Source organism: Capricornis sumatraensis, chromosome 2 (assembly GCF_032405125.1).
Source record: "Capricornis sumatraensis isolate serow.1 chromosome 2, serow.2, whole genome shotgun sequence".
Classification (NCBI taxonomy): Eukaryota; Metazoa; Chordata; class Mammalia; order Artiodactyla; family Bovidae; genus Capricornis; species Capricornis sumatraensis.
The window spans coordinates 115,467,119-115,492,476 of NC_091070.1; the positions used below are offsets into that span (position 1 = coordinate 115,467,119).

Sequence of the window (25,358 nt, forward strand, 5' to 3'; positions counted from 1 at the left end):
TTTGGACAGTCACTTCTGTGAGTTTCATTTTCCTCCTCTGAAAAATGGATAGAGTATGACAGGAAAGAGAATGGGAAACTTTGAAAGGGAAATGATTATCCTTATTCCTGATCAACACATCTGCTGCCCTGCAGTGAAGAGACACCATAAAAGGCCAGAGATCTTCTTTTTTTAACAAATATTTTCTAAGCAGGGTCCTCTTACTGTGAACATTAATGATTTCCCTTAATAGGTAGATATCCTGTCCTCAAAGGGCTATTTTCATGCGAGAAATTGGTTAAAGAAATTTGAGGACGAGGATGGGAAGGAGATTTATTTCTCACTGCTAACTCCTTTACACCTTTCAAAATTTGTAACTTGTGCATGTATTACCTATTCAAAAGTAGTAATAACATTAATAAAGTCTTCCATTAAGATAGTAAATTGAATAGATATACCTCATTTGGTTCCCTCCTGAAATTCTACTAAAACTTCAATTAAAGGAATTTTTCTGAGGCATCATCAACTCAATGGGCATGAGTTTGAGCAAGCTCTGGGAGGTGGTGATGGACAGGGAAGCCTGGCATGCTGCAGTCCATGGGGTCGCAAAGAGTGGGACATGACTGAGCAACTGAACTGAACTGAACTGAAAGATCCTTTTGAAAAGATCTGAACCCACAAAGATGGGGACATGAGAAGAGGAGAGCACAGTGACATTTTGGAAGGCGGAAAGCATCAATGGTACTGATTTGACACATTCAAGAGAGCTGAGAAGCAAGCTGGCCCTGGGGAATGGTGGGACTCAGTCTGAACTATCTGCAGAAACCTCAGAAGGCTCAGGAGTATGGCATCAAGTACCTCCAGAAGGGAAGGGAACAAAAGTGAGAGCTGGTTAAAAGCTGGTTAGCAAACATTAGATCCCTGAATCCCCTCCCCCACTTCATACTAATGGAAGACTGCCTCTCTCCAAACCTAGACAAAATAAAGGAAGGTTTTGGGGGTTTTTGTTTGTTTCCTAGAGGAGTAAAACAGAGAGGGTTTCTGCCATGAAGAAAACCAGGCACAGTCAAGGGCATGGGTATTTTATAGACATCAAAGAAATTAAAGCAGTATGCACACAGAGTACTGAGACCCCAGATCTGTTTTTCCCAGAAGGTTGGCCAGAAGCCTTTACCCCAAAGGCTAGATACTGGGGGAAATCTCCACAGGAAATGTGTTCAGCCCAAGAGGAAAGATCTATGGAATCCCACATCAGAGATTCCCCCTACAAATTTCCCATCCAGAAAACCCCCACACCGAGTTCTCAAATGAGAAGCTCCAACCACATGCCCATAGGTCCAAGATGCCTTTTTAGTCTCTCACTGATTTTTAAGTCCCTCACTCAAACATGAGTAGGCACTCTATCATGAATGATAGAGACAAAACAAGTGAAAATGGAGAAACTGCAGGGAGAAGAAAACTTACAAAATCTATCCTCTTTCTCAGATAAGAGAAAATATTGTATACATGAAACAAGAACAGGATGCCATAAAAAAGTAACAAGCAGAAAATACAATAGAATTCTTGAGGAGTAAAAATACAAGAGCACAGATAAAATTCTCACTAGAAGAGTTGGAAAAGTTCAGAAAATCAGAGAACCACCCAGAAGGTGTAATATCTGAACGATAAGAGTTCCCCTACCTCAAAAAAAAGAGGGAAGGAAATATCAAAGGAATAATTACAAAAAACCTCCCAGAAGTGAAGGACAAGCATTTTTTTTTTCTGATTGGAGGGGCCCACCCACTGCTCAGCATAGTGGTTACAAATGGCACCAGCATAGTGGCACCAGTATGAAACTTCAGAACACTGAAGACAAAGAGAAGATCTTGAAAGTTCCCGGAGAAAAAAAACAGATCTCTTAAAATGGATCAGGACAGAATGTAACATAGGTGAAAATGGAACAAGAGCTTCAGAAATCCAAAAGAGGGACCTCTTTGGTGGTCCAGTGGGTAAGAATCCATCTTCCAATTGAGGGGATGAGGGTTTGAGCCCTGGTTGGGGAACTAAGATCCCACATGCTGCTCGATTGCAACTAGAGAAAGCCCACACTTTGCACCAAAGATCCAGCACAGCCAAAAAAAAATTTTAAGAAAAAAACGTAAAAAGAAATCTGAAGGAAAGATTCCAATCTAGAATTCAACACCAAGCCAAACTATCAATCAAGTAAGAGGGTAAAATAAAGACATACTCAAACATGTAAGTTCTCCAATTTTCCATTCCAAGTATTTTTATTCAGGAAGCTACCAGAGGATGCGCTCCATCAAAGAAAAAGGTGGGGGGTGGTGATGTTTAACCATGAAAGGGTTTTCTAAACCTAGAGCTTAGAAAATACAGGAGAGGGGTGAAGGAAATCCCCAGGATGCTCAGAAAGGGAGATTCCAGGAGGAAAGTGAGAGACCAGACTACTCACTCCCAGCTACCTGTTCATCTTCAGACCTACCCCTTCCCCCCAACACTCCCCCAGGGCCTGGCACGGCACCTGAAAATGCCCTAGGGGTATATGTGGGAATGAATGAAAGAGGCTTCAGGCCCATGGCAATGTGGTAGCAGAAAAGGCCTTTCACTACCTCCATTGCCATCGGTGCCCACAGAAGCCATAATCAGCCTCCTCCAGCAGGGCCAAAACTGTTACTCTCTCTCCCCCAAGGGGGAGGGGCAAAGAATCCTGGGGCTCAGTCTTATCATTCCAGAAAAGGGCACTTGGCCCTTCCTCACCCATGCACTTCCCAGGCTCTTCTCCTCCCCAGGCCTCCCCACTGTCTCAGCGCAATGCCCTTGATGGGAAGGGGCTGAAGAGAGCAGTCAGACGTGATCAAAGCCAGTTACTCTGTCAGCCTGACTCTGGTTCCCTTTAAGTCTCAGGGACCAAGGGAAAAGCAGACAGACCCGGGGGTTGTGGCCGAACACAGTGGGGGCTCCTCATTCAACCTTAGATGCCTCTGTCTATAAGTAGCAAGGTTACTTCCAGCACTGTCACCAAACTCCTGCAAATAATGTCACTGAATGACCTTTGTGTGTGTGTGCTAAGTCGCTTCAGTCTTGTCTGACTCCATGCGACCCCACAGACTGTAGCCCACCAGGCTCCTTTGTCCATGGGATTCTCCAGGCAAGAATACTGGAGTGGGTTGCCATGCCTTCTTCAGGGGATCTTCCCGACCCGGGGATCGAACCGGTTTCTCTCAATCTTCTCCGTTGGCAGGTGGGTTCGTTACCACTAGCGCAGCAACCAAATGACCTGTATCATCTTGCAAACTGGAAAGGGAAATGGCGAGGATCCTCACTGCTGAGATGAAATGGTACAGTATTATTCTCTACAGTACCTGTTGCTATTATCAAAAAAAAAAAAGGAAAAAACCTAAACGCCCATCAACAGGGGCTAAATACATCATTTCTGACACAGAAATGTCACGAACTATTATGCAGTCATAAAAATGAATGTGGACTGGCAAATCTTTGTGGACTGAATTGGAAGGAGTTAAGATATATGTTAAGTAAAAGGTAGTAAAGTGTGGAACAGTGTGTATGGGATGCTACAATTTGCTTAAAGGGAACAGCTCTATATTTGCTTGAAATTTATATAGAGAGAATACTACTAGAAGAAGACACATGAAATTGGTAATTTTTTGACTCTAAGAAGAAAATTGGGGTGGCAGGGCATGGGGAGGGGTAACATGAGATGACTTTTCACTAAATTATCTTCTTGACTTTCTAAATTTTGTATCATATGCACATATTAATTCCATATACAAAAATAAGCTGAATTTTAATATTTTATCTTATTGTTTGGCTTCACCTTTTTTTTTTAATTAAGCTGATTTTTTTAAATGGCATCTACAACTCATGGGGATCTTGAGGTGTTCCAACTCCCTCCTGGGTTATTTTGTTTGTTTGACTCATGCCTCTTGGAATGCAGAATCTTAATTCCCCAACCAGGGATTGCTTCCCTGCAGTGGAAGCGTGGATTTTTAAGCTGTGGATCGCCAGAAAATCCCTCCTTCCTGTTCTATGAAGCCTGAAGTTCTCTCCCCTGAGGGCTAAGGAGCTACTGCCACCATAATTCTTGGAAGAGCAGAGAAGAGAACCCAGGAATGCAGCTCCCGAGCCCCTTCCACATGCGGGGTCATACGTCCCTCAGCAGAGACCACTGCAGTACCTTTCTGTGACCTGGCAAGTCTAAGCCCCTCCACATCCATGCTGCCTTCAGATGAAGCTTCGGGAAGTTCACCTCTGCTCATGCTTCTCTCCTACCTAAACCCTTTAATAGCTTCCACTGTCAACCAATTAAATTTAAACTCTGAGGAGTTGGGCCCAGGGATTAGTATTTTTTAAATTCTTCAAGTGACGCTAATGTACAGCTCAAGTGGGAAGCCATGGCCTTGGAACAGCGCTGTCCTTGGACTGCTGTGATAATGAAAATGTTCTATATTTGTGTTGTCCAGTACAGCCAGCAATAGCCATATGAGGCCACTGAACACTTAAAGAGTGCCTCATATGACTGAGGAAGGGAACATTTAATTTTAATCAAAGTTTAAATAGATATGTTAGAAGAATAGCTTTAGAGAATGAATCCGATGATTTTCACTTTAAAAAAACAGAATCTAGGCATTCCCTGGAGATCTAGTGGTTAGGATCTGGGCTTTCACTGCCGTGGCCCAGATTTAATCCCTGGTTGGGGCACTGAGATCCTGCAAACTGCATGATGGCCAAAAAATAAAAATAAACAACAAAAAACAGAACCCTTTTTAAAAAATATTTTTATTATTAAAGATATTATATGTATGGAAGAGTTATACAACATAAGCATTTTTTAAAAATAGCTAATATAATTTAATATAAATATATTAACAGCTAATATCTGGGATACCTGAATATTCATTGGAAGGACTGATGCTGAAGCTGAAACTCCAATACTTTGGCCACCTGATGGGAAGAACTGACTCACTGGAAAAGACCCTGACCCTGGGAAAGATTAAAGGCAGGAGGAGAAGGGGACGACAGAGGATGAGATGGCTGGATGGCATCACTGACTCAATGGACATGAGTTTGAGTAAACTCTGGGATTTGGTGATGGACAGGGAGGCCTGGCGTGCTGCAGTCCATGGGGTTGCAAAGAGTTGGACAAGATTGAGCGACTGAACTAAATACCTGGGAATTCCCTGGTGGTTCAGCAGTTAGGACTCTGCACTGTCACTGTTGAGGGCAGGGCTTCAATCCCTGGTCGGGGAACTAAGATCCCTGTCCTAAGCACTTATGAATATCAACGTATTAATTGATTTATCAACATCCCCCTTTACAGATGTGAAAACTGAGGCAAGGGTTGAGTAACTTGTGGCAGGTCACGCAGTAAGTGAATGGTGGTGGAGTGGGACTCAAATCCAGGTAAACGGGTTTCCAAGCCCGTGTGAACACACACACCCATTGTAGTAGTGCCAGTTTTACCAGTGCATAAGGCTGGTACCTAGAAGCTCACTGCAAAGGAACCCATTTTCTTGAACTAAATATTATTCAAAATCTAATATAAATACAGTGATAGGTGATTTTATCAAGCACTTACCATGTTCCTGGGCTCTATTCAAAGCACTTTAAAATACATTCAATTCATTCACTCTTTACCACAACTCCTTTTTTTTTTTTTTTTTTTATCACAACTCCTTTTTACAGACCATTTTACAAATATGCAAGCTGAGACTGGGGGCAGTTAAGTAGTTTTCCTAAAGAGACATAGTGTTTCACAATGGTGAAGCAGGTACTTAGACTTCGTTATCTCAGACTCTTAACCACTCTGACTCACTGTAAAATGCATAAAAGCATGGGTGTGTGTGTTTTTTTTTTTTTTTTACTTTGGGTGGCACCAGTGAGAGGGGGCAACGGAGGCAGTTTTGAAAACTATTGGTCTAAACTATTTATCATCCTCGCCTCCATTTCCCAGAAGGGGTAACCAGGGCCAAGAAGAGGTAATGGGAGCAGGTCACACGGTGTTGAGGGCTGGGACAGAAGCCAAATCCCTCGACTCTCTCTTAGGAGTTAAAGGGAAGGAAACTGACATTTCCTTTGAACCTAATGAACAGGTAAGGTTTTCGCTCAGATGATCTCCGTTTCTTTTCACAACCACCCCATAAGGGTAGCTATCTGTATTAGTATTTTTGGAGTAGAAGAACATTGTCTTTAGAAATTCTAGTTAAGTCAACTGTTAAAAGCAAATCTCAAACCCAGGTCCCTTGAGATGCAAACACAGTTTCCCCTAGACCACATCACCTTCCTCTAGTATTCTAAGCTTCACAACCCTACTGCTGTGCCAGTTCCTCCTTCTGTCTGACATGGTCAGGAATAAGTCCCCCACCATCTCTCCCTGACCTTGCCCCTCCAGACTCACTTCAGAACTCTAGAGCCAGATCAGCACCCACAAGTCTTCTCTGCCCTAGGGCCCCAAGTCCACTGACTTCTTTCTTGACCTTCCTCCCACACAAATGTAGAACCAACACCAGCGTCAAAGGAACCATTTCACGAAGACATCTGTGAACTAGCTCCAAGCTGAGCTAGCCATCTGGGGGCCGTGACCCTGTGTTTTGGACCTTACTAATCAAACGGAGGTTTAAATCAGCAGCAGGACCTGGGATGATGAAACAGAAATGCAGGCGACCCCAAACCTACTGAGTTAGAATCTGCTTTTTAAGAGGCTCCCCAGGTGATTCATTTGCACATTGAATTCTGCAAAGCACTAAGTTAGACCTGAATCCCAGGGGATGCAGGCTTACACCCGCCCCTGTAACTGACCCTCTTCAGCTCTTGGCTTGGTTGTTAGAGGCAGCTGTGAATTGGTTGATGATGTTATTGTAAGGAGAACTTGGATATTAAATTGCAACCAAGGCCTGGGAGATTACTGCAACAAAGGGAACTCTGGTTGTTTTATTTCAACCAGCATCTGCATGGTGGGCTGAATAACAGGCCCAAGAGATTTGCTGCAAAATAAGAATTTAAGAAGCCTTATTGCCATCTCCACGCAATAAAGTGGAAAAATGGATAGGAGTCTGGCTTGAACTAAATTGGGGTGTGCTAAATTGGAAAATAGTTTAAAAACACATTGGTTGCACTGAAGCAGCATATTTATAATACTGGCCTGGACACTAAAAGGGAACCAACTGTGACACTGGATTTACTGAAATATCTCTAAGAACTTGTGACAAGATTCTCTCCTAATGACAATAAGAACAACAAAGAAAGGTATTAGACTGACAGAATCTGGACTATCACACTGACTGCATTTCAAACTGGAATGCATGGTAGAGTAAACACTAACTGGGACCTAGCTGCTCTGTTGCAACAAGTTTGGATTTGCTATTGAAACAAATCGGCAAGTCTGTGGCTGAGGGCATGCATGAGGACCTTACAGTGTGTCCTGCTGTGCCAGCAGCCCGAGCCCTGGAATGCCTGTGGACAGGGCCAGAGGGACTCCTATCACAAGGCTGGATTATGCTGAGGCCATACTTTTTAAAGGCAAAACTTGTGAAATGCATTGCCATGGACATAAGGACAACCAACTGATATGAAGGACCATAGGAAACAAGCTCAGGCCTTGGCTAGCGATAAGCAGCCATTCCATGTCTGCGATGTTGGCAGGAGTGATCCCATCTCAAGCTGAGCAAACTGAGGCTCAGGGAGATGTTCAGAGGGTAGCACAATTCTCACTGCTAGTGAACAGCATGATAGGATGTGGCCCTGGACCTGGGCCTATTGGCTTCATCTTGCAGTTCTTTATCAGGAAGACTCTGCATATGCTTTAAAGTAGGATCAGGAAATTGTGGGAAGAAAAACACATATTTTCTCTCTTCAAACCTAGAATATTTTGTTGCAAAATTTTAAGAAACTAGACAATACTTTAAGATCCAAATATCTTATTTCTAAGTTACCACAGGTGTCTGGAATTTCGGCAAATCCAAAACCAATACAGTAACAGCAAAATAAAGATGTAATTATGGCAAAGTTTTGTTTCGTTTAATGGTAAAACCCCAATCCAAGTTTTGGCGCTATCATTTCTTAATATATAACTTAAAGCTGAAATGTGGTCTCTGGAATCCAGCAAAATCACACTCTTGTCCTTTAAGGCCCAACTCAAAGTCAACACCTTCGTAAAACCTTCGCAAATTCTCCCAGGCTCTCACCTCCACCTGCGCCTCCCCAAGAGAGGTAGTGACTTCACGCTTCATCGAAATGGGATTGGGATTTATCGGCATTCTACTGTCTATTACCACTAGAACGGAGCTCATCTTTGCAGGTTTAGCTGGTGGTGAAGCCCAGATCTCTTTTGCCAGAAAGTACAGAGAGAAGAGAGTTCTATCTAATGCACACGGAACGTGGCCACTTTGTGCCACAAGCACTCCGAAATCTCCTTGCTAACAAATCTCACAAAGGCCGTCGTAGGGCGTAATGCCCGACATTTCAGGGAACACCCGGCTGACTCTAAGCACGTCGAGGCCCAGGCCGAACCTCTGTGTGCTCAGTGGCGCCGTACCTAGCCCTCGCCCCAGCGCCCAGCACGCAGCCACGCACCGGGTACGGAGCTAACATTCACCGATAGGGATGGAGCCGAGGGCAAAGAGGCACGACGCCTAAACTTCGACACTTGGCTGCGCTGAAGCCGCGGCTGGGAGCGCCCCATGGGCCCGGGGGAGGGGCGCCAGGCCGCTCCGTCCAGCCGGGCGCCAGCTCCTCCCGGGCGCGCGGGCGGGCCGGCACCCACCGACAGCGGGCACACAAAGCCTACTCGGCTCGCTCGGCGATCGGCTCCTCACGCCTGTGTCGCCGCGCGCCGCCAGGCGGCTCTAGGTTGGGCGGCGGGCAGTGGCAGGCACAGGGCGTCAATAAGCTGCACGCATCAAACCGCCGCGGGAGGGAGCGCGGAGGGGGGAGGAGGAGGAGTGGGAAAAGGAGGAGGGAGGAGGAGTGGGGAGCGGGCGGGGGGTGGAGGAAGAGGCCTCGCGCAGCGGAGGGAGCAATTGAATTTCAAACACAAACAACTGCACAAGCGCGCACCCATCGTACCGGAGCTTTGCCCCAGATCCGCGCCCGCCCCGTCCGTGCGGCGCGCGGGCGGAGTCGCCGTGGCCGCGCCGGAGCCCGGGCCGGGGGCCACCATCGAGGCGGGGGCCGCGCGAGGGCCGGAGCGGAGCGGCGCCGCTACCGCCGCACGCGCAAACTTGGGCTCGCGCTTTCCGGCCCGGCGCGGAGCCCGGGGCGCCCGGAGCCCCGCCATGTCGCGATCCAACCGGCAGAAGGAGTACAAATGCGGGGACCTGGTGTTCGCCAAGATGAAGGGCTACCCACACTGGCCGGCCCGGGTGAGCAGCGCGGCCCGCCGCCTCCTATCCACCTCCAGGCTTGGGTTGCATAACACCCGGGAGGGCACGAGCGCTCCGCGCGGAGGGGTTGGGAGTGGGGGCGGGGGGCGTCTGAGTCCCCGAGTCTTAGCCAAGCGACTCCAAACCCACCCGCCGGTTATATAATGGTGGAGGCGGGGTGGTGGGGCGGCGGCGGCGGCGGCGGCGAACACCTGGCCACACGGCGTCCGCGCGTAGTGGCGTGTGCGCGGCGTGGGGAACAGAGAGCGCCGGTCACTTTCCGGCCCCCGGCTCCGCGTGCTCAGTTCCGCCCCCAGCCCCCATACTCCCAGCGGTTTCGGGCGCGCTGCACGGGCACGGGCCAGTCGTGTAACTCCTCCCACCCCCCCAAGCGCCACCGCTACCCCCCTCAGGGACCCCCTTAGAGACCCCCAGTTTCTTCACTGATTGTTACCCCTGGTTCAAACTCTCTTCTTCCTAGATGAGACGGTTAAGCAGGAACTCAGCCCAGAAAGGGATAAATGGAGGCGGAGTTCGCTTCTACAAAACTTTGGTTTGGGGCATCCGTAAGAGATCTGAAGCTTGGGAGGGTCGAGGAATCGTTGTGAGGGGACGGAAGAAGAGGGAATCTGTCTGGTTTGGAAATCACCCGCTAGTACCCTTCATTCCTCAACCCCACAAAAATACTCCTTCGTGTGCTGCCAACTCAGACTTGGGGCTGAGGGTGGCAGGGCCCTTGTGGGATTGAGAAGTCCAGTCCTGGCTGCCCTCCCTGTGGGTGGAGGTGGAGGGAACCCGAGTTGCTTCTCCTCCCCATTTCTTAAGCCTCTCCCGCCAGAACGGTCCAGTCTGCCATGTGGTTGATTGAGCCCGCCAATATGAGGCGCCCCACCACCACCTCCACCCAGCACCTGGCCAGGTGGGAGGGTGGGGCCCAACAGCCCAGCCTGCAGCATTGGTCGTGTTTCCCCTAAGAACTGAGACAGGTGAAGTAACAGTATGGGAGGTTGCCAGAGGTTGTTGGAGGAGGTTGGGGATGTCACAAGGGACAGTGCCTCTGGCAACTTATTTCAAAGATGGTGTAGGGCCTTTGGGTTTGGCCCTAGAATCTAGAGTGAAATCTAAGGGCAGAGAGAAGTAGAGGGGCGAGGGGGCCAAGTGCAGAACTGCGTTACTGGCTGTGGGTTGCTCATTTCCATGTGAGTCTGTGTCTTCATCTGGGCCAGACCCTGCTCTGAGGAAAGTTGGTCCAGGCCCCCGCCTGCGTCCTGTTCAGAGTGTGCAGACCAACTTTGGGGCCCACCTGAGAAAATCCAGGAGAGCCTCACTCTGTACCCTCTCCTCAGGAATGTGCCTAATCCCATATGCCTTGAGCTCCTTGTTCCTGGAAACTTCTAGATGTCTGGCCTCTGGAGTGGGAGTGAAGTCTAGAGTGAAGCAGGGCTCTCCCAACTTTCAAGGCCTCCGAGGGGACTTGGGTGGTGGTGGCCGCGGGGGGCAGTGTGAGCAAGCAGCCATGGTCAGCTGTGTGTGTGCATGTCTGTGCGTGGTGTGTGGACACGTGTACTTTACCCTGCACCTTTGATCCATCTGGCTTCTTGGTTCAGATGCCAAGGTCCTGGTGGGCAGGGCAAGAACTGAATCCAGGTCTCTACTGCTCCTACCTCCTGGGGGTGGGAGAAAGCCCAGAGACTGGGGAGGGGGCTCAGCTGGAATGTGGGTTGCGGAGGACCCTTTCGGGCTGCAGAGAGGGGAGGGCCCCATATGGACGTATTCTGGCTCATATGAAGAAGACCTTCGGGTTTCTGGTGGCCTTGGAGTAAGGGCAGCACCTGGGGCTGGGAATACTGTTTATTTCTTCTTCATCCCAGGCCTCTAGGACAGGGGAGCAGTCTGTTGCTCGGTTGAGGGCTGGACCCTTTAGATAAAGTTAAGAGTTGGGGGAGGGGGACCAGACTGAATCCCAAAGAGATAGGACCCCACCCTTTGCCTGCGCTCTGGGTCTTGATTATGAAAATTAGAGGGAGTGGTACACCCAAGGTTGTTATGTTCTGAATACATTCTGCTTGAATGCCAAAGGAGCAGTCAAACTGGGGTCTCCCTACCATCCTTGGATGCTCTCTTAGTTTATAGAGTGGCAGAGCCTGAAGAGGGTCTGGCTCTTCCTGAGATGGAGGAGGACTCAGAGGAACCTTGCTAACTGTTCCATATAATAGGCAACCAGAGCCCTCAGCCTTGGTGAAGGCAGCTGTGTGGGCATTTCTTCCTTAGGCCCTACTTCTGGGGAGGGTGACTGACTCTGGGTGAGACTGGAACAGTCCAGTGCTTTCAGAGTCCAGCCAGAGGGACCACGTGGTAGGCAAGACCTTCCTGGAAGGACAGTGTGACTCCATCTTAATCTTCTCCTTTCCTCTTCCTTCTGCCTAACTTCCCCGGGGGATCTCCAAGCACTTAACAATTAACCTGCAAGACTCAGGGATTTTTCCCCTTCGGTTCCTTCCTCCTTTCTCCACTTCCTGTTTCACAGTCCCAGAAAACCTGCGCAGCCAGAGGGCCTCACCCATCTTTCCTCCCTCTGCCCCTCCCCCACACCCAGGCACCACCTTTTCTGCCTCTCCAGCTTGCCACACTTTCCTGGCCCCAACTGTCTCCTGCCCCAGATTTTCCGGTTCCTGGGTCAGGTCAGGCCTGGGCCCTGGGTGTGGTGGTCAGAACCCTGGCTGGCAGTCAGTGTGGGCTTAGCCTTCTGGGCTGCCTTCCTGTATGCTGAGCCAGGCGCCCCTGGGCCTGGATTGGGTATGAGGCTGGGGAGAGGTGTTTAATCTTCTCTCACCACTCCTCATCTAGGAACTTAAGACCTTAGAAGGTGTCCATGGGCTCTGGCAGGGTGGGACTTCCTGTGCCCCGGCCTGTCTGAAGGAGCCAGGCAAAGGCAGTAGGCAGGCGTGGGAGTGGAAGAGCCCCAGCCAGGGGGAAGTAACTTGCCAGGATTCCTAAAATGGCTGGGAAGGAGCAGAGCCCCCTCCCCTGTTGGCCAGTGGAGGAGGTGCAGTGGGGTCTCCAGCACTTCTCTGGCCCCACCCTGACCCACTTAGCCTTGACTCACTTGTTCTGAGTCACAGTCTGGATATAAAGGCACCGCCTGGGAGACACATGTCTGTACTGGGGGTACAGGCCTCCCCTGAGACCTCATATCCTCTGTGTCGTGGATGAAGAACCTCCTTTCACTTCCAAATGCAAGATAAGACATTTCCTTTGTGGCTTGAAGGATGAAGGGTCCACTGGAGAAGGAATGTCTCCCCTTTTAGGGGTGAGGGGTTAGGAATTTCATTAAGTGAAAAGAGCACTTGCTGTCCTGGCCCTTCCCGCACAGGTGCCTACTCTCAAGGTCAGATGGGGTGGGGGTGGCATTACCCTTTTGGGGGTAGATGCTCATCTGCCCAGGTCCTTGGCCTCCCTCTTTGCTCTCGACCCAGCCTTTATTTTGCTAGAAGTCAGCAGGGTGGGTATATCTGGTGTGTCTCGTTCTATTTTTAATTCCCATCCATTCTTTTGTTTCTCCCCCGCCCCTGAGGCTGGGCAGCTGGTGGCCTCCTGGATCCCATCACAGTGTTCAGCCACCTCTCTCTCTGAGTTTGTTTCCCACGGGAAGGAGACTGAAGGCCGGAGCGCCGCTTCTCCTGGTCTCAGCTCCTTGAGAGAACCTCGTGCGTGTCTCCTGTTTCTGACCCCTTTGCTCACCCTACCCCGTTTCCTGGGCCTCAGTTTCTGCCCTTGCATCACATGTTTCCTACAAGCCTGTTACTGCCTGGCTCAAGTGTGGCACTGAAAACATGGAGCCCATATGAGTTCCTAACTGGGACCCTTAGATATCCCCCCACCCCCCACCCCCAGTTCTCTTTCCTGGTGCACAAAGATCCACCGAGAAGAGGCCTAGGAAAGGCCTTCTGCTATTATTGTCTTAGGCCTGTCTCCTGGGATTTCTGAGCCCTGGAGCTTCTCATTTTATTTTTTGTTCCCCCCTCTGAGAGGAGGGTGGGGAACTAGCTGGCAACAGGACCCAGGTGTCCTGGTGGAGGCTGCTCCTCCTCTGCCCACACCCCAGCTCTGGCTTCCTGAGCAGGGCCCCGGCCCTCAGCCCTGGCTGGGGTTTCAGGCACAGCCTGGGACCCAGGTGCCAGACTCCAGGCCTGGGGGTGGGGTGTGAGTTAGTGTCCCCTCCTCCCCAATCTGGAGAGAGGGCCTTGGGGGGGGGAGGAGCAGTCACATTCCTGGTTGCTGAGTGGCCCTGGGGGCGGGGTTGGGTTGTCATGGCGATGGGGATTGAGCTGGGGTGGGGGGACAGCATGCCTTTCCACCCCCTGCTCTCACACCCCAGTGTCTCTGGGTGGTGAGGAGGGCGCAGTTTGTGCTGGGCCTTCCTGGGGGGGAGGGGCTGGACCTCTGTCCCCAGAGGCCACAGGGCAAGGGGGGAGGTGCTCAGGAGCCTAAAGACTCCATATCTGGAGCAAGATGCCCCTCAGATTCTTGCCCAGGTTCCACCCCCTCTCCTGGGTGTGTGTCAGCTTATTTCCATCCACCCAGCCTCCCTGTCTCCCCAGGTCCCTAGTCAGACACACTGTTCTACTCTCTGTGTGTTTAATCACTGCTTTGGCCTGTCTCTTTCCTATCTGCGCCTGGGGCCCCAGTCAACATGGCCACCTGGCCTCTGTCCGGCGGGAAGCCAGGCCGCTGGGGCCGCTGCAAGTGTTGCTGGGAGTTGTAGTTCTCCTCCCCTAATTCAGCTTGGCCTGGGCTTCTGGGGCCTGATCGGGGAGAAGCTGTGTAGGCCACTACATCTCACTATTTCCCTGGCCTCAGACCTCTGCACCTTCTCCATCACAGCATCCCTCACCCCCGAGGGACATTTGAGGCAGAGGATCAAGTCAGGAGCTGTTTCTGAAATCTGGCCCTCCCTAACTCGTCCTGTCATTTGGGGTAAATCACTTTTCTTTTCTGAGCTGCAGTTTCCTTGTCTGTAAGATGAGAGTCTATATCACACGACTTTCAAAAAGAGTTTCCCAAAATTCTTTCGGGGAGCGGCTACTGCTGGGTAATACTAAATAGGCAGCCTCTTGGCCTCGCCTCTTCACTTTCAGTGAGAGCAGTCTGCTTTTGTCTGTTGCATAGTCATCCAGTGACTCTTTATTGTGTACCCACTGTGTGCTAGGCACTGTGCTGGACACATAAACAGACTTCTCTGATCTTGGGGATGGTATACTCGACATAGATGTTAATACTGGAATTGTAAAAAGCACTGTGAAGGAGATGTGCTGAGAGTTTTATCTGGGAAGCCGATCAGATTGGGAGAGATGGGGAAGCTTTCTGGAGGAAGTGATGATGGGCCTGAGGTCGGAAGGCTGATCAGGAGTTAGTGAGTATAGAAGACTGAGATCAGTGTGGCTGGAGCAGAGAGCAGGACAGTGTGCTGGGAGAAGATGATAGCGAGCATATGTGTGGGACGGACCACGTTATGATCGTTTAAGCCTTACAACCCTTGGACTGTGACACTCTCCATTTTACAGATGAGAAAACTGAGGTTCTGTAAGTTGCCCAAGGTCATACAAATACTAGTGGCAGCACTGGAATTCAGACCTTGACATTATGGATAGTGGCGAATGGGTGGTCCCTAGACTCCTGAAAAGCCTCTAGCAAGGAGAAAGAATGCTCAGACCCGCACTTGGAAAGGCTCCCCCTGGTGGCAGCGTGGAGAATGGGTTGTAGTGAGACAAGAATGGAGGCTGGTTTCAGTCCAGGCACGAGGCGGGACAGTGGGTGGACCCGCCAGGGTGATGGCGGAGACATGGAGCCTTGTGGACGGGATCTGTTTAGGGATGCTGTTTGGTTTGTGAAGGAGAGGGAGGATTTCTGCTGGGCTTTTGTGTCTGACTTCCTTTGAACAAAGTCCCACTGCTAAAAATGGTTTAGAAACCCCCTTGGTGAACTCCTGGGTGCCTCCAGTCTGATTTTCCAGGTATGTGCCTTAGAGGTCAGCCCCTGCAGCACCTATCATCTGGCCTCCAGTTCATGACCTTAGGACTCCACCTCATGCTCCCTTTCCTCATTTTGCTCTCAGATTGACGAGATGCCGGAGGCTGCCGTGAAATCAACAGCCAACAAATACCAAGTCTTTTTTTTCGGGACCCACGAGACGTGAGTGAGGGGGCAGAAGTGGGAGGGAGGGCCGGCTGTGGGGGAAGAGCGGTGGTGCCAGCACCCCTTGCCTGTGGGGCTGCGCAGCTCAGATGCAGTGAGGGGCTTGAGAGCACAGTCTCCCATCTCTCACCAGGGCATTCCTGGGCCCCAAAGACCTCTTCCCTTACGAGGAGTCCAAGGAGAAGTTTGGCAAGCCCAACAAGAGGAAAGGGTTCAGCGAGGGGCTGTGGGAGATCGAGAACAACCCCACCGTCAAGGCTTCTGGCTACCAGGTGAGCTGCCAGCCGCCCCCAGAGACCCCCCACCTTTGGAAAGCAGGTGTGGCCATAGGTGTGATCACACAGGGCCCGCGTGTGATGCTTAGTCTTCATGAACAGGGTGGGGCTCAGAAACCAACTCCAGGGCTTTCAGAGTAGGAGCTCATGGGGTGAGGGGTGGGGGGCTTCCTGCAAGAGGGCATGGGGCTCTGGGTGAGCAGTGTAGCTGTGGTGAGGGGCCACTTGTTAGACAGCACCTGGGAGGGGCAAGAACAGGACCGAGGCGGTAAGTGGGGGCAGGCCTTTGGCGGGCCCAGAGTGAATAGAAGATGTGGCCTCAACTCTTTCCACAAAGGCTTCCAGGAGGAGGTGCTCGTGAGCCGGGCAGGATGAGGCGGGAGGGTGGGGGGCGGGGGTTGGCGGGGAAAGGGTCCCAGCTCCCTTTGGGAGAAGTTGACCCGAGGTTTTGCCTCCTGCTCCAGCCCTCCCCCCTCCTGCACAGAGCCCTGCCTGCCCGGCCAGTGGGTTTACCCCGGGGCTAATCCGACAGAGGTGGGTCTCAAATCACTTGTGAGACTGGGCACCTGGGTGGGGGCGGGGGAGAGGTGGGCGAAGGAAGGAGTGAGTGGCCGAGGGAGGGGTCTGGGGAGGGGGCCCTGCGCGGCAGCCGCTGGTGCCACTCAGCCTCCGCTGTCTCCACCGCAGTCCTCCCAGAAAAAGAGCAGTGTGGAAGAGCCCGAACCCGAGCCCGAAGCCACTGAGGGTGATGGCGACAAGAAGGGGAATGCCGAGGGAAGCAGTGATGAGGAAGGGAAGCTAGTCATTGACGAGCCAGCCAAGGAGAAGAATGAGAAGGGAGCGCTGAAGAGGAGAGCGGGGGACCTGCTGGAGGTAACCGTCCTCTGCCTGGGCTCCCAGAAGCAAGGCCCCTAGTCTTGAGGAGAGAAGTTGCTACTTTTTCAGGGAGTGTCCGGTCTGAGAGGCTCAGCCGCTAGTTCTGGGGGGTGGTCCCTCCTGAGAAGATGGGCCACAGGAGACAGTTGAGCTGGCAGAGGGCTGGAAGAGCGCTGGGCTGCCCGGGAAGGAGCCTCTGGGGAAAGGAGGGGGAGGCGGGCGTTCTCCCCGTCCTGCCTCAGCCGTGCCTCATCTCTGCCCAACCGGCACAGGACTCCCCCAAACGCCCCAAGGAAGCAGAAGACCCTGAAGGGGAGGAGAAGGAGGGGGCCACCTTGGAGGGTGAGAGGCCCCTTTCAGTGGAGGCGGAGAAGAACAGTACCCCGTCTGAGCCCGGCTCTGGCCGGGGGCCTCCTCAGGAGGAAGAAGAGGAGGAAGAAGAGGAAGAGGCTGCCAAGGAAGATGCCGAGGCCCCGGGCCTGAGAGATCACGAGAGGTGAGTGAGCCCCCTGCCCCTTGGCAGTTGGGCTGGGAGGGCCCAGCCCTCTGCTGAGAGGAGGAGGAGGAGGGCCTGCAGCAGTCAGCCTCTCGGGAGGCAGGGGGGGCTCTCCCAGAAGAATGGCGCTGGCTGGGGCCTGGCCAGGCCAAGGCCACACCATTAACCCTTCTCCCCTCCAACCCTCCCCCGCAGCCTGTAGCCACCAATGTTTCAAGAGGAGCCCCCGCCCCGTTCCGGCTGCTGTCTGGGTGCTACTGGGGAAACGGGCCATGGCCTCCAAACTGGGAACCCTTCCCCACCCCAACCCACTCCCCTTTTCCCACTCACTCTCCCCTCTGAGCTCAGAGCCTGGAGATTGACCCCGAAGGGGCAGGCCACGTGGCCCTCACCTCCGTGTCCCCACACACCTGTGACCTGAGTCAGGTCCGTGTCTTCTGCTCTGTGGGATGAGATGAGGCCATTGTGTCCCTCCCTGCCTGGAGTTGTTTCCCAGTGTACTTGTTAGGGCCTGGACCGGCTATTTGCATCTCCTGACACCCCTCGCCCCCTTCCCCGGGCATTCTAGACGTCTAGGTTGGCTGGGATCAGGGCTATGAATGGAAGGGATGGAGAATGAATAGCAGGGTAGGCTTCTGGGGTCTGGGAGGGGCAGTCTTCAAATTGGGGTGGGGGGATGGGTAAGAGGATGACATCTCCCTGAGCTCCTGTCCCTTCCTCCCACACCTATCATCCCAGCTGTCTGGATTCAGGGAAAGTGGGACAGCCGGGGTGGGGGCAGCGTGGGGAGGGGGAGAGGTGCTCCCTTCCATAAATCTTTGATGATTGACAGTGCCCAGTTGTCTCACTTATGCAGATCCCAGGTGTCATGGGAGTTATAGTTTATCATCAAAAGATTTGGGGTCTTCCAAGTTCTTCGGGTCAAGGACCTGAGATCTGAAGGGCTGACTTCACCCAGCTTGGGTGGGAGTGTTGAGGAGTATCCATCCACCTTTAGATCTCAGGCCAGAGATGGGGTGCCCTGGGGAGACCCTTAGCTACCCTTTTCCCTCTTCTCACAGTGCTCAAGGCCAGCCTACAGTCACACACGTCACCCAGACATAAAGGAAAAGACACATTTTTTAGGAAATGTTTTTAATAAAAGAAAATTACAAAAAAAAATTTTAAAGAACCCCCCCATCCCTTTTTGTGCCCCCCACTCTTGCCCCCATTTCTGAGGTGCACTGGGAGGCTCCCCTTCTGTTTGGGGCTTGATGACTTTTCTTGTTGTAGTTGGAGCTTTGGTGTTCCTGCTGATGTCATTTCCCATCCACATACCCCCGACCTGGTCCACTCAGTGTTGTCACCAGATCCAATTTGTAACCCACTGAGAGGCCAGAGGGAAGTAATCGCCCTCTCCCAACCTCTTTCTAGTGGTCTATTTGCCTCTTCAGTTTCTTGTCTCTTTCACCCTTGCCCCTCTCCCTTGGGCTCTGATGAAAAATTGCTGACTGTAGCTTTGGAAGTTTAGCTCTGAAAACCGTAGATGATTTCAGTTCTAGGAAAATAAAACCCATTGATTACTACATTGGATTTTGACTGATTCTTTGGAGGTGTGTTGGTTAACTGATGGTGCAGGGGAGTGGGGAAAGAGACTACAAATGATTTCCAAATTCACTTCTCAGATTCAAGTAAGGAGTGCCAGCTTCCTCCATTCTCAGTCTGTTAGAAATACCTAAAATTCCACATAGAATTTCACTCTTGAGAGTCTGGCAATCAAACCAGTCAATCCTAAAGAAAATCAATCCTGAATATTCATTGGAAAAGACCCTGATGCTGGGAAAGATTGAAGGCAAAAGGAGAAGGGCACGGCAGAGTATGAGATGGTTAGGTAGCATCACTGACTCAATGAAACATGTGTTTGAGCAAACTCTGGGAGAAAAGTGGAGGATAGAGGATCCTGGCATGCTACACCATGGGGTCGCAGAGTCAGACATGACTGAGAGACTGAACAACAGCGAAATTTCCACATGAGGGCAAGGTCACAGAATACTGCACCCAATACTCTGGTTCTGCCCAGCCAGTTTAACATAGCTTCTCCTTAAGCACCTAGGAAAGTTTTTTTTTAAGTCTGCACAAGAAGTAGGTTCACAATGGCCAGGAAAGAGAGGGTTGGGTCTGGTTGTAGAAACAAATTGGATGCTCAGGGGCAAAGCTAGGGATGCCTGCTACTGATAACTGTTGAAGGATGAGGCGGTCCATAGCATGGAATCCTCAATACTCCTGAATTAAGTGAAACTGTTGGATTTCACCCTCTCTGAGGTTTCTTCCAGTCTGACATTTTGTGACTAGTTCATCCACTCGCACCGAAAGGCCCAGGTTTGATCCTTTTAGAAAGCCTATGACACTGGTCATCTGCCTTGGGCAGATGAGGCAGCAGAGAAGGGCGGACGAGGAGAGTACTGACTGGTCTCACTAGAAGGGAAGGCCCTCTGCTTTGAAGAAGCCGCAATAACCTAGAAAATGGAGCCATGGTCCCGGGTAACTACAATTCCCAGCGGCCTCCACGTAGAGCACGTGCAGGAATGTGCCTGGCGCCGCAGCCTATCCGACTTTGCCTTCAACTCCCGACGTGCTTCACGGTGCTCTTACGCTTCCTCGACTTCCGACCCGGTCAAATTTCCTGCTTCCCGCTTGCTTCGTAGCGGCGGACTACAACTCCCAGTATGCAGAGAGGCTAGGTTCGTTGTTGAGCGCCCATTGTACAATTAGACTACATTTCCCAGAAATCTGAGGGATGGGGTTGGGCGGGGCGTGGGTCCCACGTGCCTACGGGACCCGCGGAGGCCAGCGGATCAGCGGGAAGCTGAGGTGAGGATTTCGTGAACCAGAGATTTCGGGATCTCTGGGCTGGTCGGGGAGGTGAGAACGGGAAGGTCCTTTACCCCGGCATGGCTCAATTGCTTCGTCTGGGGTCTCCAAGCACCGGAAGCTCGGAGTGGCTGGGTACTGAAGACCGCTGGGGGCTGATCATTACCCGCACCGAGGATGGGACTGGCGGTGGAAGCAGCCTTTGGCGCTGGGGCCTGGGGGATCATTACCTACACAACAGTTCCCCTAGAGCGTGCAACGGAAGCCCCACAGCGGAAGGTCACCAGCCTCCCCAGGGCTTGGAGAGAAAAGAAAAAGATCTAAGCGGGGTGGCTTCTGGGATCGCATGTCTGAGCTTCAGATCTAGAACGGCTGAGGTTAAGGAGAGTCTTAGGGCAATCACGCAGGAGACTCAGGTCTTGAGATTCGCGCTGCTACTATCAAGCTGTATGAACTAGGGCAAGTCACCAGCTCTCAGGGCCTTGGTTTCCTCGTCTCTTGTCAACCTACCCCCAAACAGCAGTGTGACCATCAAATGCCGGGAATGGTAAGGTTCCTGACCTTCGGTCTGTCACATAGTAGTGCTCCCTAAGCATTTTTTTATTCTGAATGAGCGAACACTGAGGCCCTAAACCTCAGTCGTGTCCGACTCTTTGCGACCCCTTGAACCGTAGCACGCCAGGCCTCCCTGTCCATCACCAACTCTTGGAGTTTACTCAAACTCATGTCCATCGAGTCGGTGATGCCATCCAACCATCTCATCCTCTGTCGTCCCCTTCTGTTTTCAATCTTTCCCAACATCAGGGTCTTTTCAAATGAGTCGGCTCTTAGCATCAGGTGGCCAAAATATTGGAGTTTCAGCTTCAACATCAGTCCTTCCAATGAACACCCAGGACTGATCTCCTTTAGGATGGACTGGTTGGATTTCCTTGCAGTCCAAAGGACTCTCAAGAGTCTTCTCCAACACCACAGTTCAAAGGCATCAATTCTTCTGCGCTCAGCTTACTTTATAGTCCAACTCTCACATCCATACATGACCACTGGAAAACCATAGCCTCGACTAGACAGACATTTGTTGACAAAGTAATGTCTCTGCTTTTTAATATGCTGTCTAGGTTGGTCATAACTTTCCTTCCAAGGAGTAAGCATCTTTTAATTTCATGGCTGCAATCTCCATCTGCAGTGATTTTGGAGCCCCCCAAAATAAAGTCAGCCAGTGTTTCCACTGTTTTCCCATCTAATTGCCATGAAGTGCTGGGACCGGATGCCATGATCTTAGTTATCTGAATGTTGAGCTTTAAGCCAACTTTTTCACTCTCCTCTTTCACTTTCATCAAGAGGCTCTTTAGTTCTTCGCTTTCTGCCATAAGGGTGGTGTCATCTGCATATCTGAGGTTATTGATATTTCTTCCAGCAACCTTGATTCCAGCTTGTGCTTCTTCCAGCCCAGTGTTTCTCTTGATGTACTCTGCATATAACTTAAATAAGCAGGGTGACAATATACAGCTTTGACGTACTCCTTTTCCTATTTGGAACCAGTCTGTTGTTCTATGTCCAGTTCTAACTGTTGCTTCCTGACCTGCATACAGATTTCTCAAGAGGCAGGTCAGGTGATCTGGTATTCCCATCTCTTTCAGAATTTTCCACAGTTGATTGTGATCCACACAGTCAAAGGCTTTGGCATAGTCAATAAAGCAGAAATAAATGTTTTTCTGGAACTCTCTTGCTTTTTCGATGATCCAACGAATGTTGGCAGTTTGGTCTCTGGTTCCTCTGCCTTTTCTAAATCCAGCTTTAACATCAGGAAGTTCACGGTTCACATATTGCTGAAGCCTGGCTTGGAGAATTTTGAGCATTACTTTACTAGTGTGTGAGATGAGTGCAATTGGGTGGTAGTTAGAGCATTCTTTGGCATTGCCTTTCTTTGGGATTGGAATGAAAACTGACCTTTTCCAGTCCTGCGGCCACATCTTCATCCAGCATTAATTTAAAATAGTACTAGGTCTTTTGTTTACCATTTTGAGAAGTATAGAGAAGAAAAATGACCCAATATCTCAGTGTTCAGATAAACCAGTTGATATATATTTTTAAATGTATGTAGTTAGAAAATGCAAACGTTATGGAAAGGAACAGCTCTCCCAAACTTCCTCTTCCCCAAAACAAGTACTTTAGTTGGTCCCTGTTTCCTTCTGGTAAATATTTATGCCTATGACAGAATATGTATTTTTTAATTTACCCAGAAAGGATAGTACTATCCACATAATTCTGTCTTTGTTAAAATATTAGAAATAACTTAAATGACAGAAACAGCTCTGTAAAATTTTATGGATAATGGAACTGAGCTCAGAAGACAAGGGTCACTGAATGAGTTGATGGTGGAGCAGAGACTAGATCTCAGGTCCTCTGACTACCCAGTCCAGAGCTTTTAATGTCATCATAGTGAACTTTAATTGTTCTTTGAATTAGGTTTCATTCTTAGCTACGGAGCAAGGTGAATGGTGCCTCTTTCCTCAGTTGTCCTTGGGGTTAAATGAGATGACACAGGAGCGCACTTAGCATGGCCGCTGGAAGGTAGCAAGTGCCCATTGGGTTAGTCCATTTTCCTTCAGGAACTGGGAAGCTTAGAGTACATACTTAGTTTGGAGTTGTAGGTCTCTGTAATCCGACAGTCTTGCTCTGGATGATTTTCCTTTAGAAAACAAACTATCTCAGGGGGAAGTGATTGTTTCCTGATTGAGATTAGGAATTGGAAGTCTTATAGGGCCAGGGGAGCCCGGCAGGCTGCAGTCTGTGGGGTTGCCAAGAGTTTGGACATGACTGAGCAACTGTGCGTGCACATAGGGACATCCTAATCCCAGTTTTTATCTCTGCTACCTGTTTGTCTTACCCTATAATTGCCTGGTTTGGGGACTTACGCCAGTGTTTTCTTTACATCTTGCAATTGGTGTATTTATTGAAAGACTTTTTTTTGAGTACCTAATACATGACAAGGGTTTCTCAGGTGGTTCAGTGGTAAAGAATCCACCTGCCAATGCAGGAGACTCGGGTTCAATCCCTGGGTCAGGAAGATCCCCTGGAGAAGGAAATGGCAACCCACTCCAGTATTCTTACCTGGGAAATCCCATGGACAGAGGATCTTGGCTGGCTACAATCCGTGGGGTCACAAAAGAGTCAGACACAACTGAGTGACTAAACAATACGTGCCAGACCCTACTAGGATCTTCTAGATTCAGAGGCAATCTAGATAACATGGTCTTGGCCTCACTGAACTTTTTTGGACTTTGAAGTCAGGTATCTGTGGGTTTGAATGCCTATTCTCCCACATTGTAACTTTATGACCGTTGACAAGTCACTTAAATTCTCTGAGTCTGTATCATCATCTGTAATAGTGAAGACAGTGTCTTATGAGGATTCAGTAGGAGGGAGTCCCTTGAGCCATGGAGCAGGTGCTTAAAAAGGTGTTTCTTCCCTTGTTTCTTTGCCCTCTTGTTTCTGTCTAGCTCAGAGCTGACTAGGAAGATTTCTGAGTCTTTTGCTGGCCAGGAGACTTCTCACAGCCTCCAGCCATGCGGCTCTCTGCTCTGCTGGCCTTGGCATCTAAGGTCACCCTGCCTCCCAACTACCGCTATGGGATGAGCCGCCCAGGCTCCTTGGCAGATAAGAAGAAGAACCCTCCAGGGACCAGGCGGCGCCGGGTGGCTGTGGAGCCCATCCCTGAGGAAGACTGGCATCTGTTCTGTGGGGACAGGGTGAGAGTCTCAGACAGGGTTGGGTGGTGGAGTGCTCCCGGGCAAGGATCGCCCTCCCTGACGCTCGCTATCTTCCCACAGGTAGAGATCCTAGAAGGCAAGGATGCCGGGAAGCAAGGCAAAGTGGTTCAAGTTATCCGGCAGCGAAACTGGGTGGTTGTCGAGGGACTGAATACAGTAAGTAAAGAGTGAGGTGGTGATGCTCAGGAAGCCTGTGCCATCCGTCCCCGTCTATGAAGGACGGCGCGGGGAAGAAGGAGACTGGCTGAGGGGATGGTGCGGCAGCCGAGCCTCCAAACCTTTCACTTTTCAGCGTGGACTGAATGCTCTGAGTTGCGGTAGACAAGCCACCTTCACACCCTTTGGTTTCTGATAGCCACCATCCCCCCTTCTTTTGGACAGCATTACCGCTATGTTGGCAAGACTGTGGATTTCCGAGGAACCATGGTCCCCAGCGAAGCACCCTTGCTCCACAACCAAGTCAAACTTGTGGATCCTATGGACAGGCAAGCCTAAGGGGCTCTGGTCAGAGGGTTTCCTGCCTTCTGTTGGAAAGTTGTTGACCATATTTATCCAAAGGGAATGGTGGGTTGGATGTGCTGGAAACTGAGAGGGGCCATCTCATGGACATGACCTCCTGTAGGAAGCCCCAGTCCAGGGGTAGCAGAGAAATAAGATGGTGACTTTTGGGCTGAAAGATAGCAGGGAGACTGCTCCCTGGAGGTCTCGCTTCTATCTACTAGGAAACCCACTGAAGTGGAGTGGAGATTCACCGAGGCAGGAGAGCGAGTACGAGTGTCCACAAGGTCAGGAAGGATCATCCCGAAACCTGATGTTCCCAGAGCTGATGGCATCGTCCCTGAAACATGGATTGGTGAGGCTGGGTGAGGGGCAGGAACAAAAGTGGGGGTGGGGGAGTAAGAGATGTGAAGAAGCCCTCCCACCCATCTTCCTTCCTCTGGTTCAATAGATGGCCCCAAAGACACATCAGTGGAAGATGCTCTAGAAAAAACCTATGTGCCTCGTCTAAAGACATTGGAGGAGGAGGTGATGGAGGCGATGGGGATCCAGGAGACCCGGAGACACAAGAAAGTCTATTGGTATTGAGTCTGGGGGAGCCACTTCTCTCCTCGTCTTAGCCTCGAAGGTTGCGGCCACCTCTTCTTCAGACGCTAATAAAGAGCCTTGGGTCCTCTGTCTTCTGGTAAGATTTGCACCCTGACCCCTGTTTCAGGGGCTGAGGGAGGGAGCATCTGTCCTGATGTTATGACAAAACCTAGATGGAAGTTAACAGTCTTAAGGGGGTCCTCTCACAGGGCAGGGCCTGCAGATTTCTCGGAGGTCGAAGGGAGAGAGCTTCCCCTCACAGAGACCTCTGAATAACGGGGCGCTGCCTGTTAGGAAGACCGCAAGGACTGGGAGTACGAGGCCTAAATTAGAACCTCAGCAGGACTCAGTAGGGAGGGTGCTGGTCTGTCCTTTATACCTAATAGAAATGGTAGACAAGTAAAGATTTCAATTTTTTAATAAATTGAAAATAAACCTCTGCATAACATTATATAAC

At 50.6% G+C, this 25,358-nt stretch overlaps 2 protein-coding genes across 7 annotated transcripts; both read left to right on the forward strand.

Annotated features, from left to right (window-relative positions):
- The first annotated feature begins 9,185 nt into the window (after positions 1 to 9,185).
- HDGF (heparin binding growth factor) lies at positions 9,186 to 18,732 on the forward strand. 3 transcript variants are annotated; one of them, XM_068964017.1, is made up of 6 exons: positions 9,186 to 9,353; positions 15,469 to 15,545; positions 15,682 to 15,820; positions 16,511 to 16,696; positions 16,972 to 17,195; positions 17,391 to 18,732. In XM_068964017.1, exons 1-6 carry the CDS (start codon positions 9,267 to 9,269, stop codon positions 17,395 to 17,397), a joined length of 720 nt encoding a protein of 239 aa, XP_068820118.1. In that variant the 5' UTR covers positions 9,186 to 9,266; the 3' UTR covers positions 17,398 to 18,732. The 3 variants fall into 3 exon arrangements, with proteins under 3 accessions (XP_068820118.1, XP_068820119.1, XP_068820120.1); XM_068964018.1 differs by lacking the exon at positions 9,186 to 9,353 and adding an exon at positions 12,012 to 12,034; XM_068964019.1 differs by lacking the exon at positions 9,186 to 9,353 and adding an exon at positions 15,354 to 15,366.
- Positions 18,733 to 20,005: 1,273 nt separating this feature from the next.
- On the forward strand, positions 20,006 to 24,970 carry MRPL24 (mitochondrial ribosomal protein L24). 4 transcript variants are annotated; one of them, XM_068965874.1, is made up of 6 exons: positions 20,006 to 20,045; positions 23,546 to 23,794; positions 23,876 to 23,971; positions 24,197 to 24,300; positions 24,538 to 24,668; positions 24,765 to 24,970. In XM_068965874.1, exons 2-6 carry the CDS (start codon positions 23,612 to 23,614, stop codon positions 24,899 to 24,901), a joined length of 651 nt encoding a protein of 216 aa, XP_068821975.1. In that variant the 5' UTR covers positions 20,006 to 20,045; positions 23,546 to 23,611; the 3' UTR covers positions 24,902 to 24,970. The 4 variants fall into 4 exon arrangements, with proteins under 4 accessions (XP_068821975.1, XP_068821980.1, XP_068821976.1 ...); XM_068965879.1 differs by having other exon boundaries at positions 20,027 to 20,045; positions 23,551 to 23,794; XM_068965875.1 differs by lacking the exon at positions 20,006 to 20,045 and adding an exon at positions 20,057 to 20,096.
- Positions 24,971 to 25,358: the final 388 nt, after the last annotated feature.

Excerpts from the sequence above, each read along its gene's own strand:
- MRPL24 (XM_068965874.1), top strand. The coding sequence starts at position 23,612 with ATGCGGCTCTCTGCTCTGCTGGCCTTGGCATCTAAGGTCACCCTGCCT. Across the intron at positions 23,972-24,196 it reads TTGTCGAGGGACTGAATACA|CATTACCGCTATGTTGGCAA; the intron begins GTAAGTAAAGAG and ends TCTTTTGGACAG. Across the intron at positions 24,301-24,537 it reads CTTGTGGATCCTATGGACAG|GAAACCCACTGAAGTGGAGT; the intron begins GCAAGCCTAAGG and ends TCTATCTACTAG.
- HDGF (XM_068964017.1), top strand. The coding sequence starts at position 9,267 with ATGTCGCGATCCAACCGGCAGAAGGAGTACAAATGCGGGGACCTGGTG. Across the intron at positions 15,821-16,510 it reads TCAAGGCTTCTGGCTACCAG|TCCTCCCAGAAAAAGAGCAG; the intron begins GTGAGCTGCCAG and ends TCTCCACCGCAG. Across the intron at positions 16,697-16,971 it reads GAGCGGGGGACCTGCTGGAG|GACTCCCCCAAACGCCCCAA; the intron begins GTAACCGTCCTC and ends CAACCGGCACAG.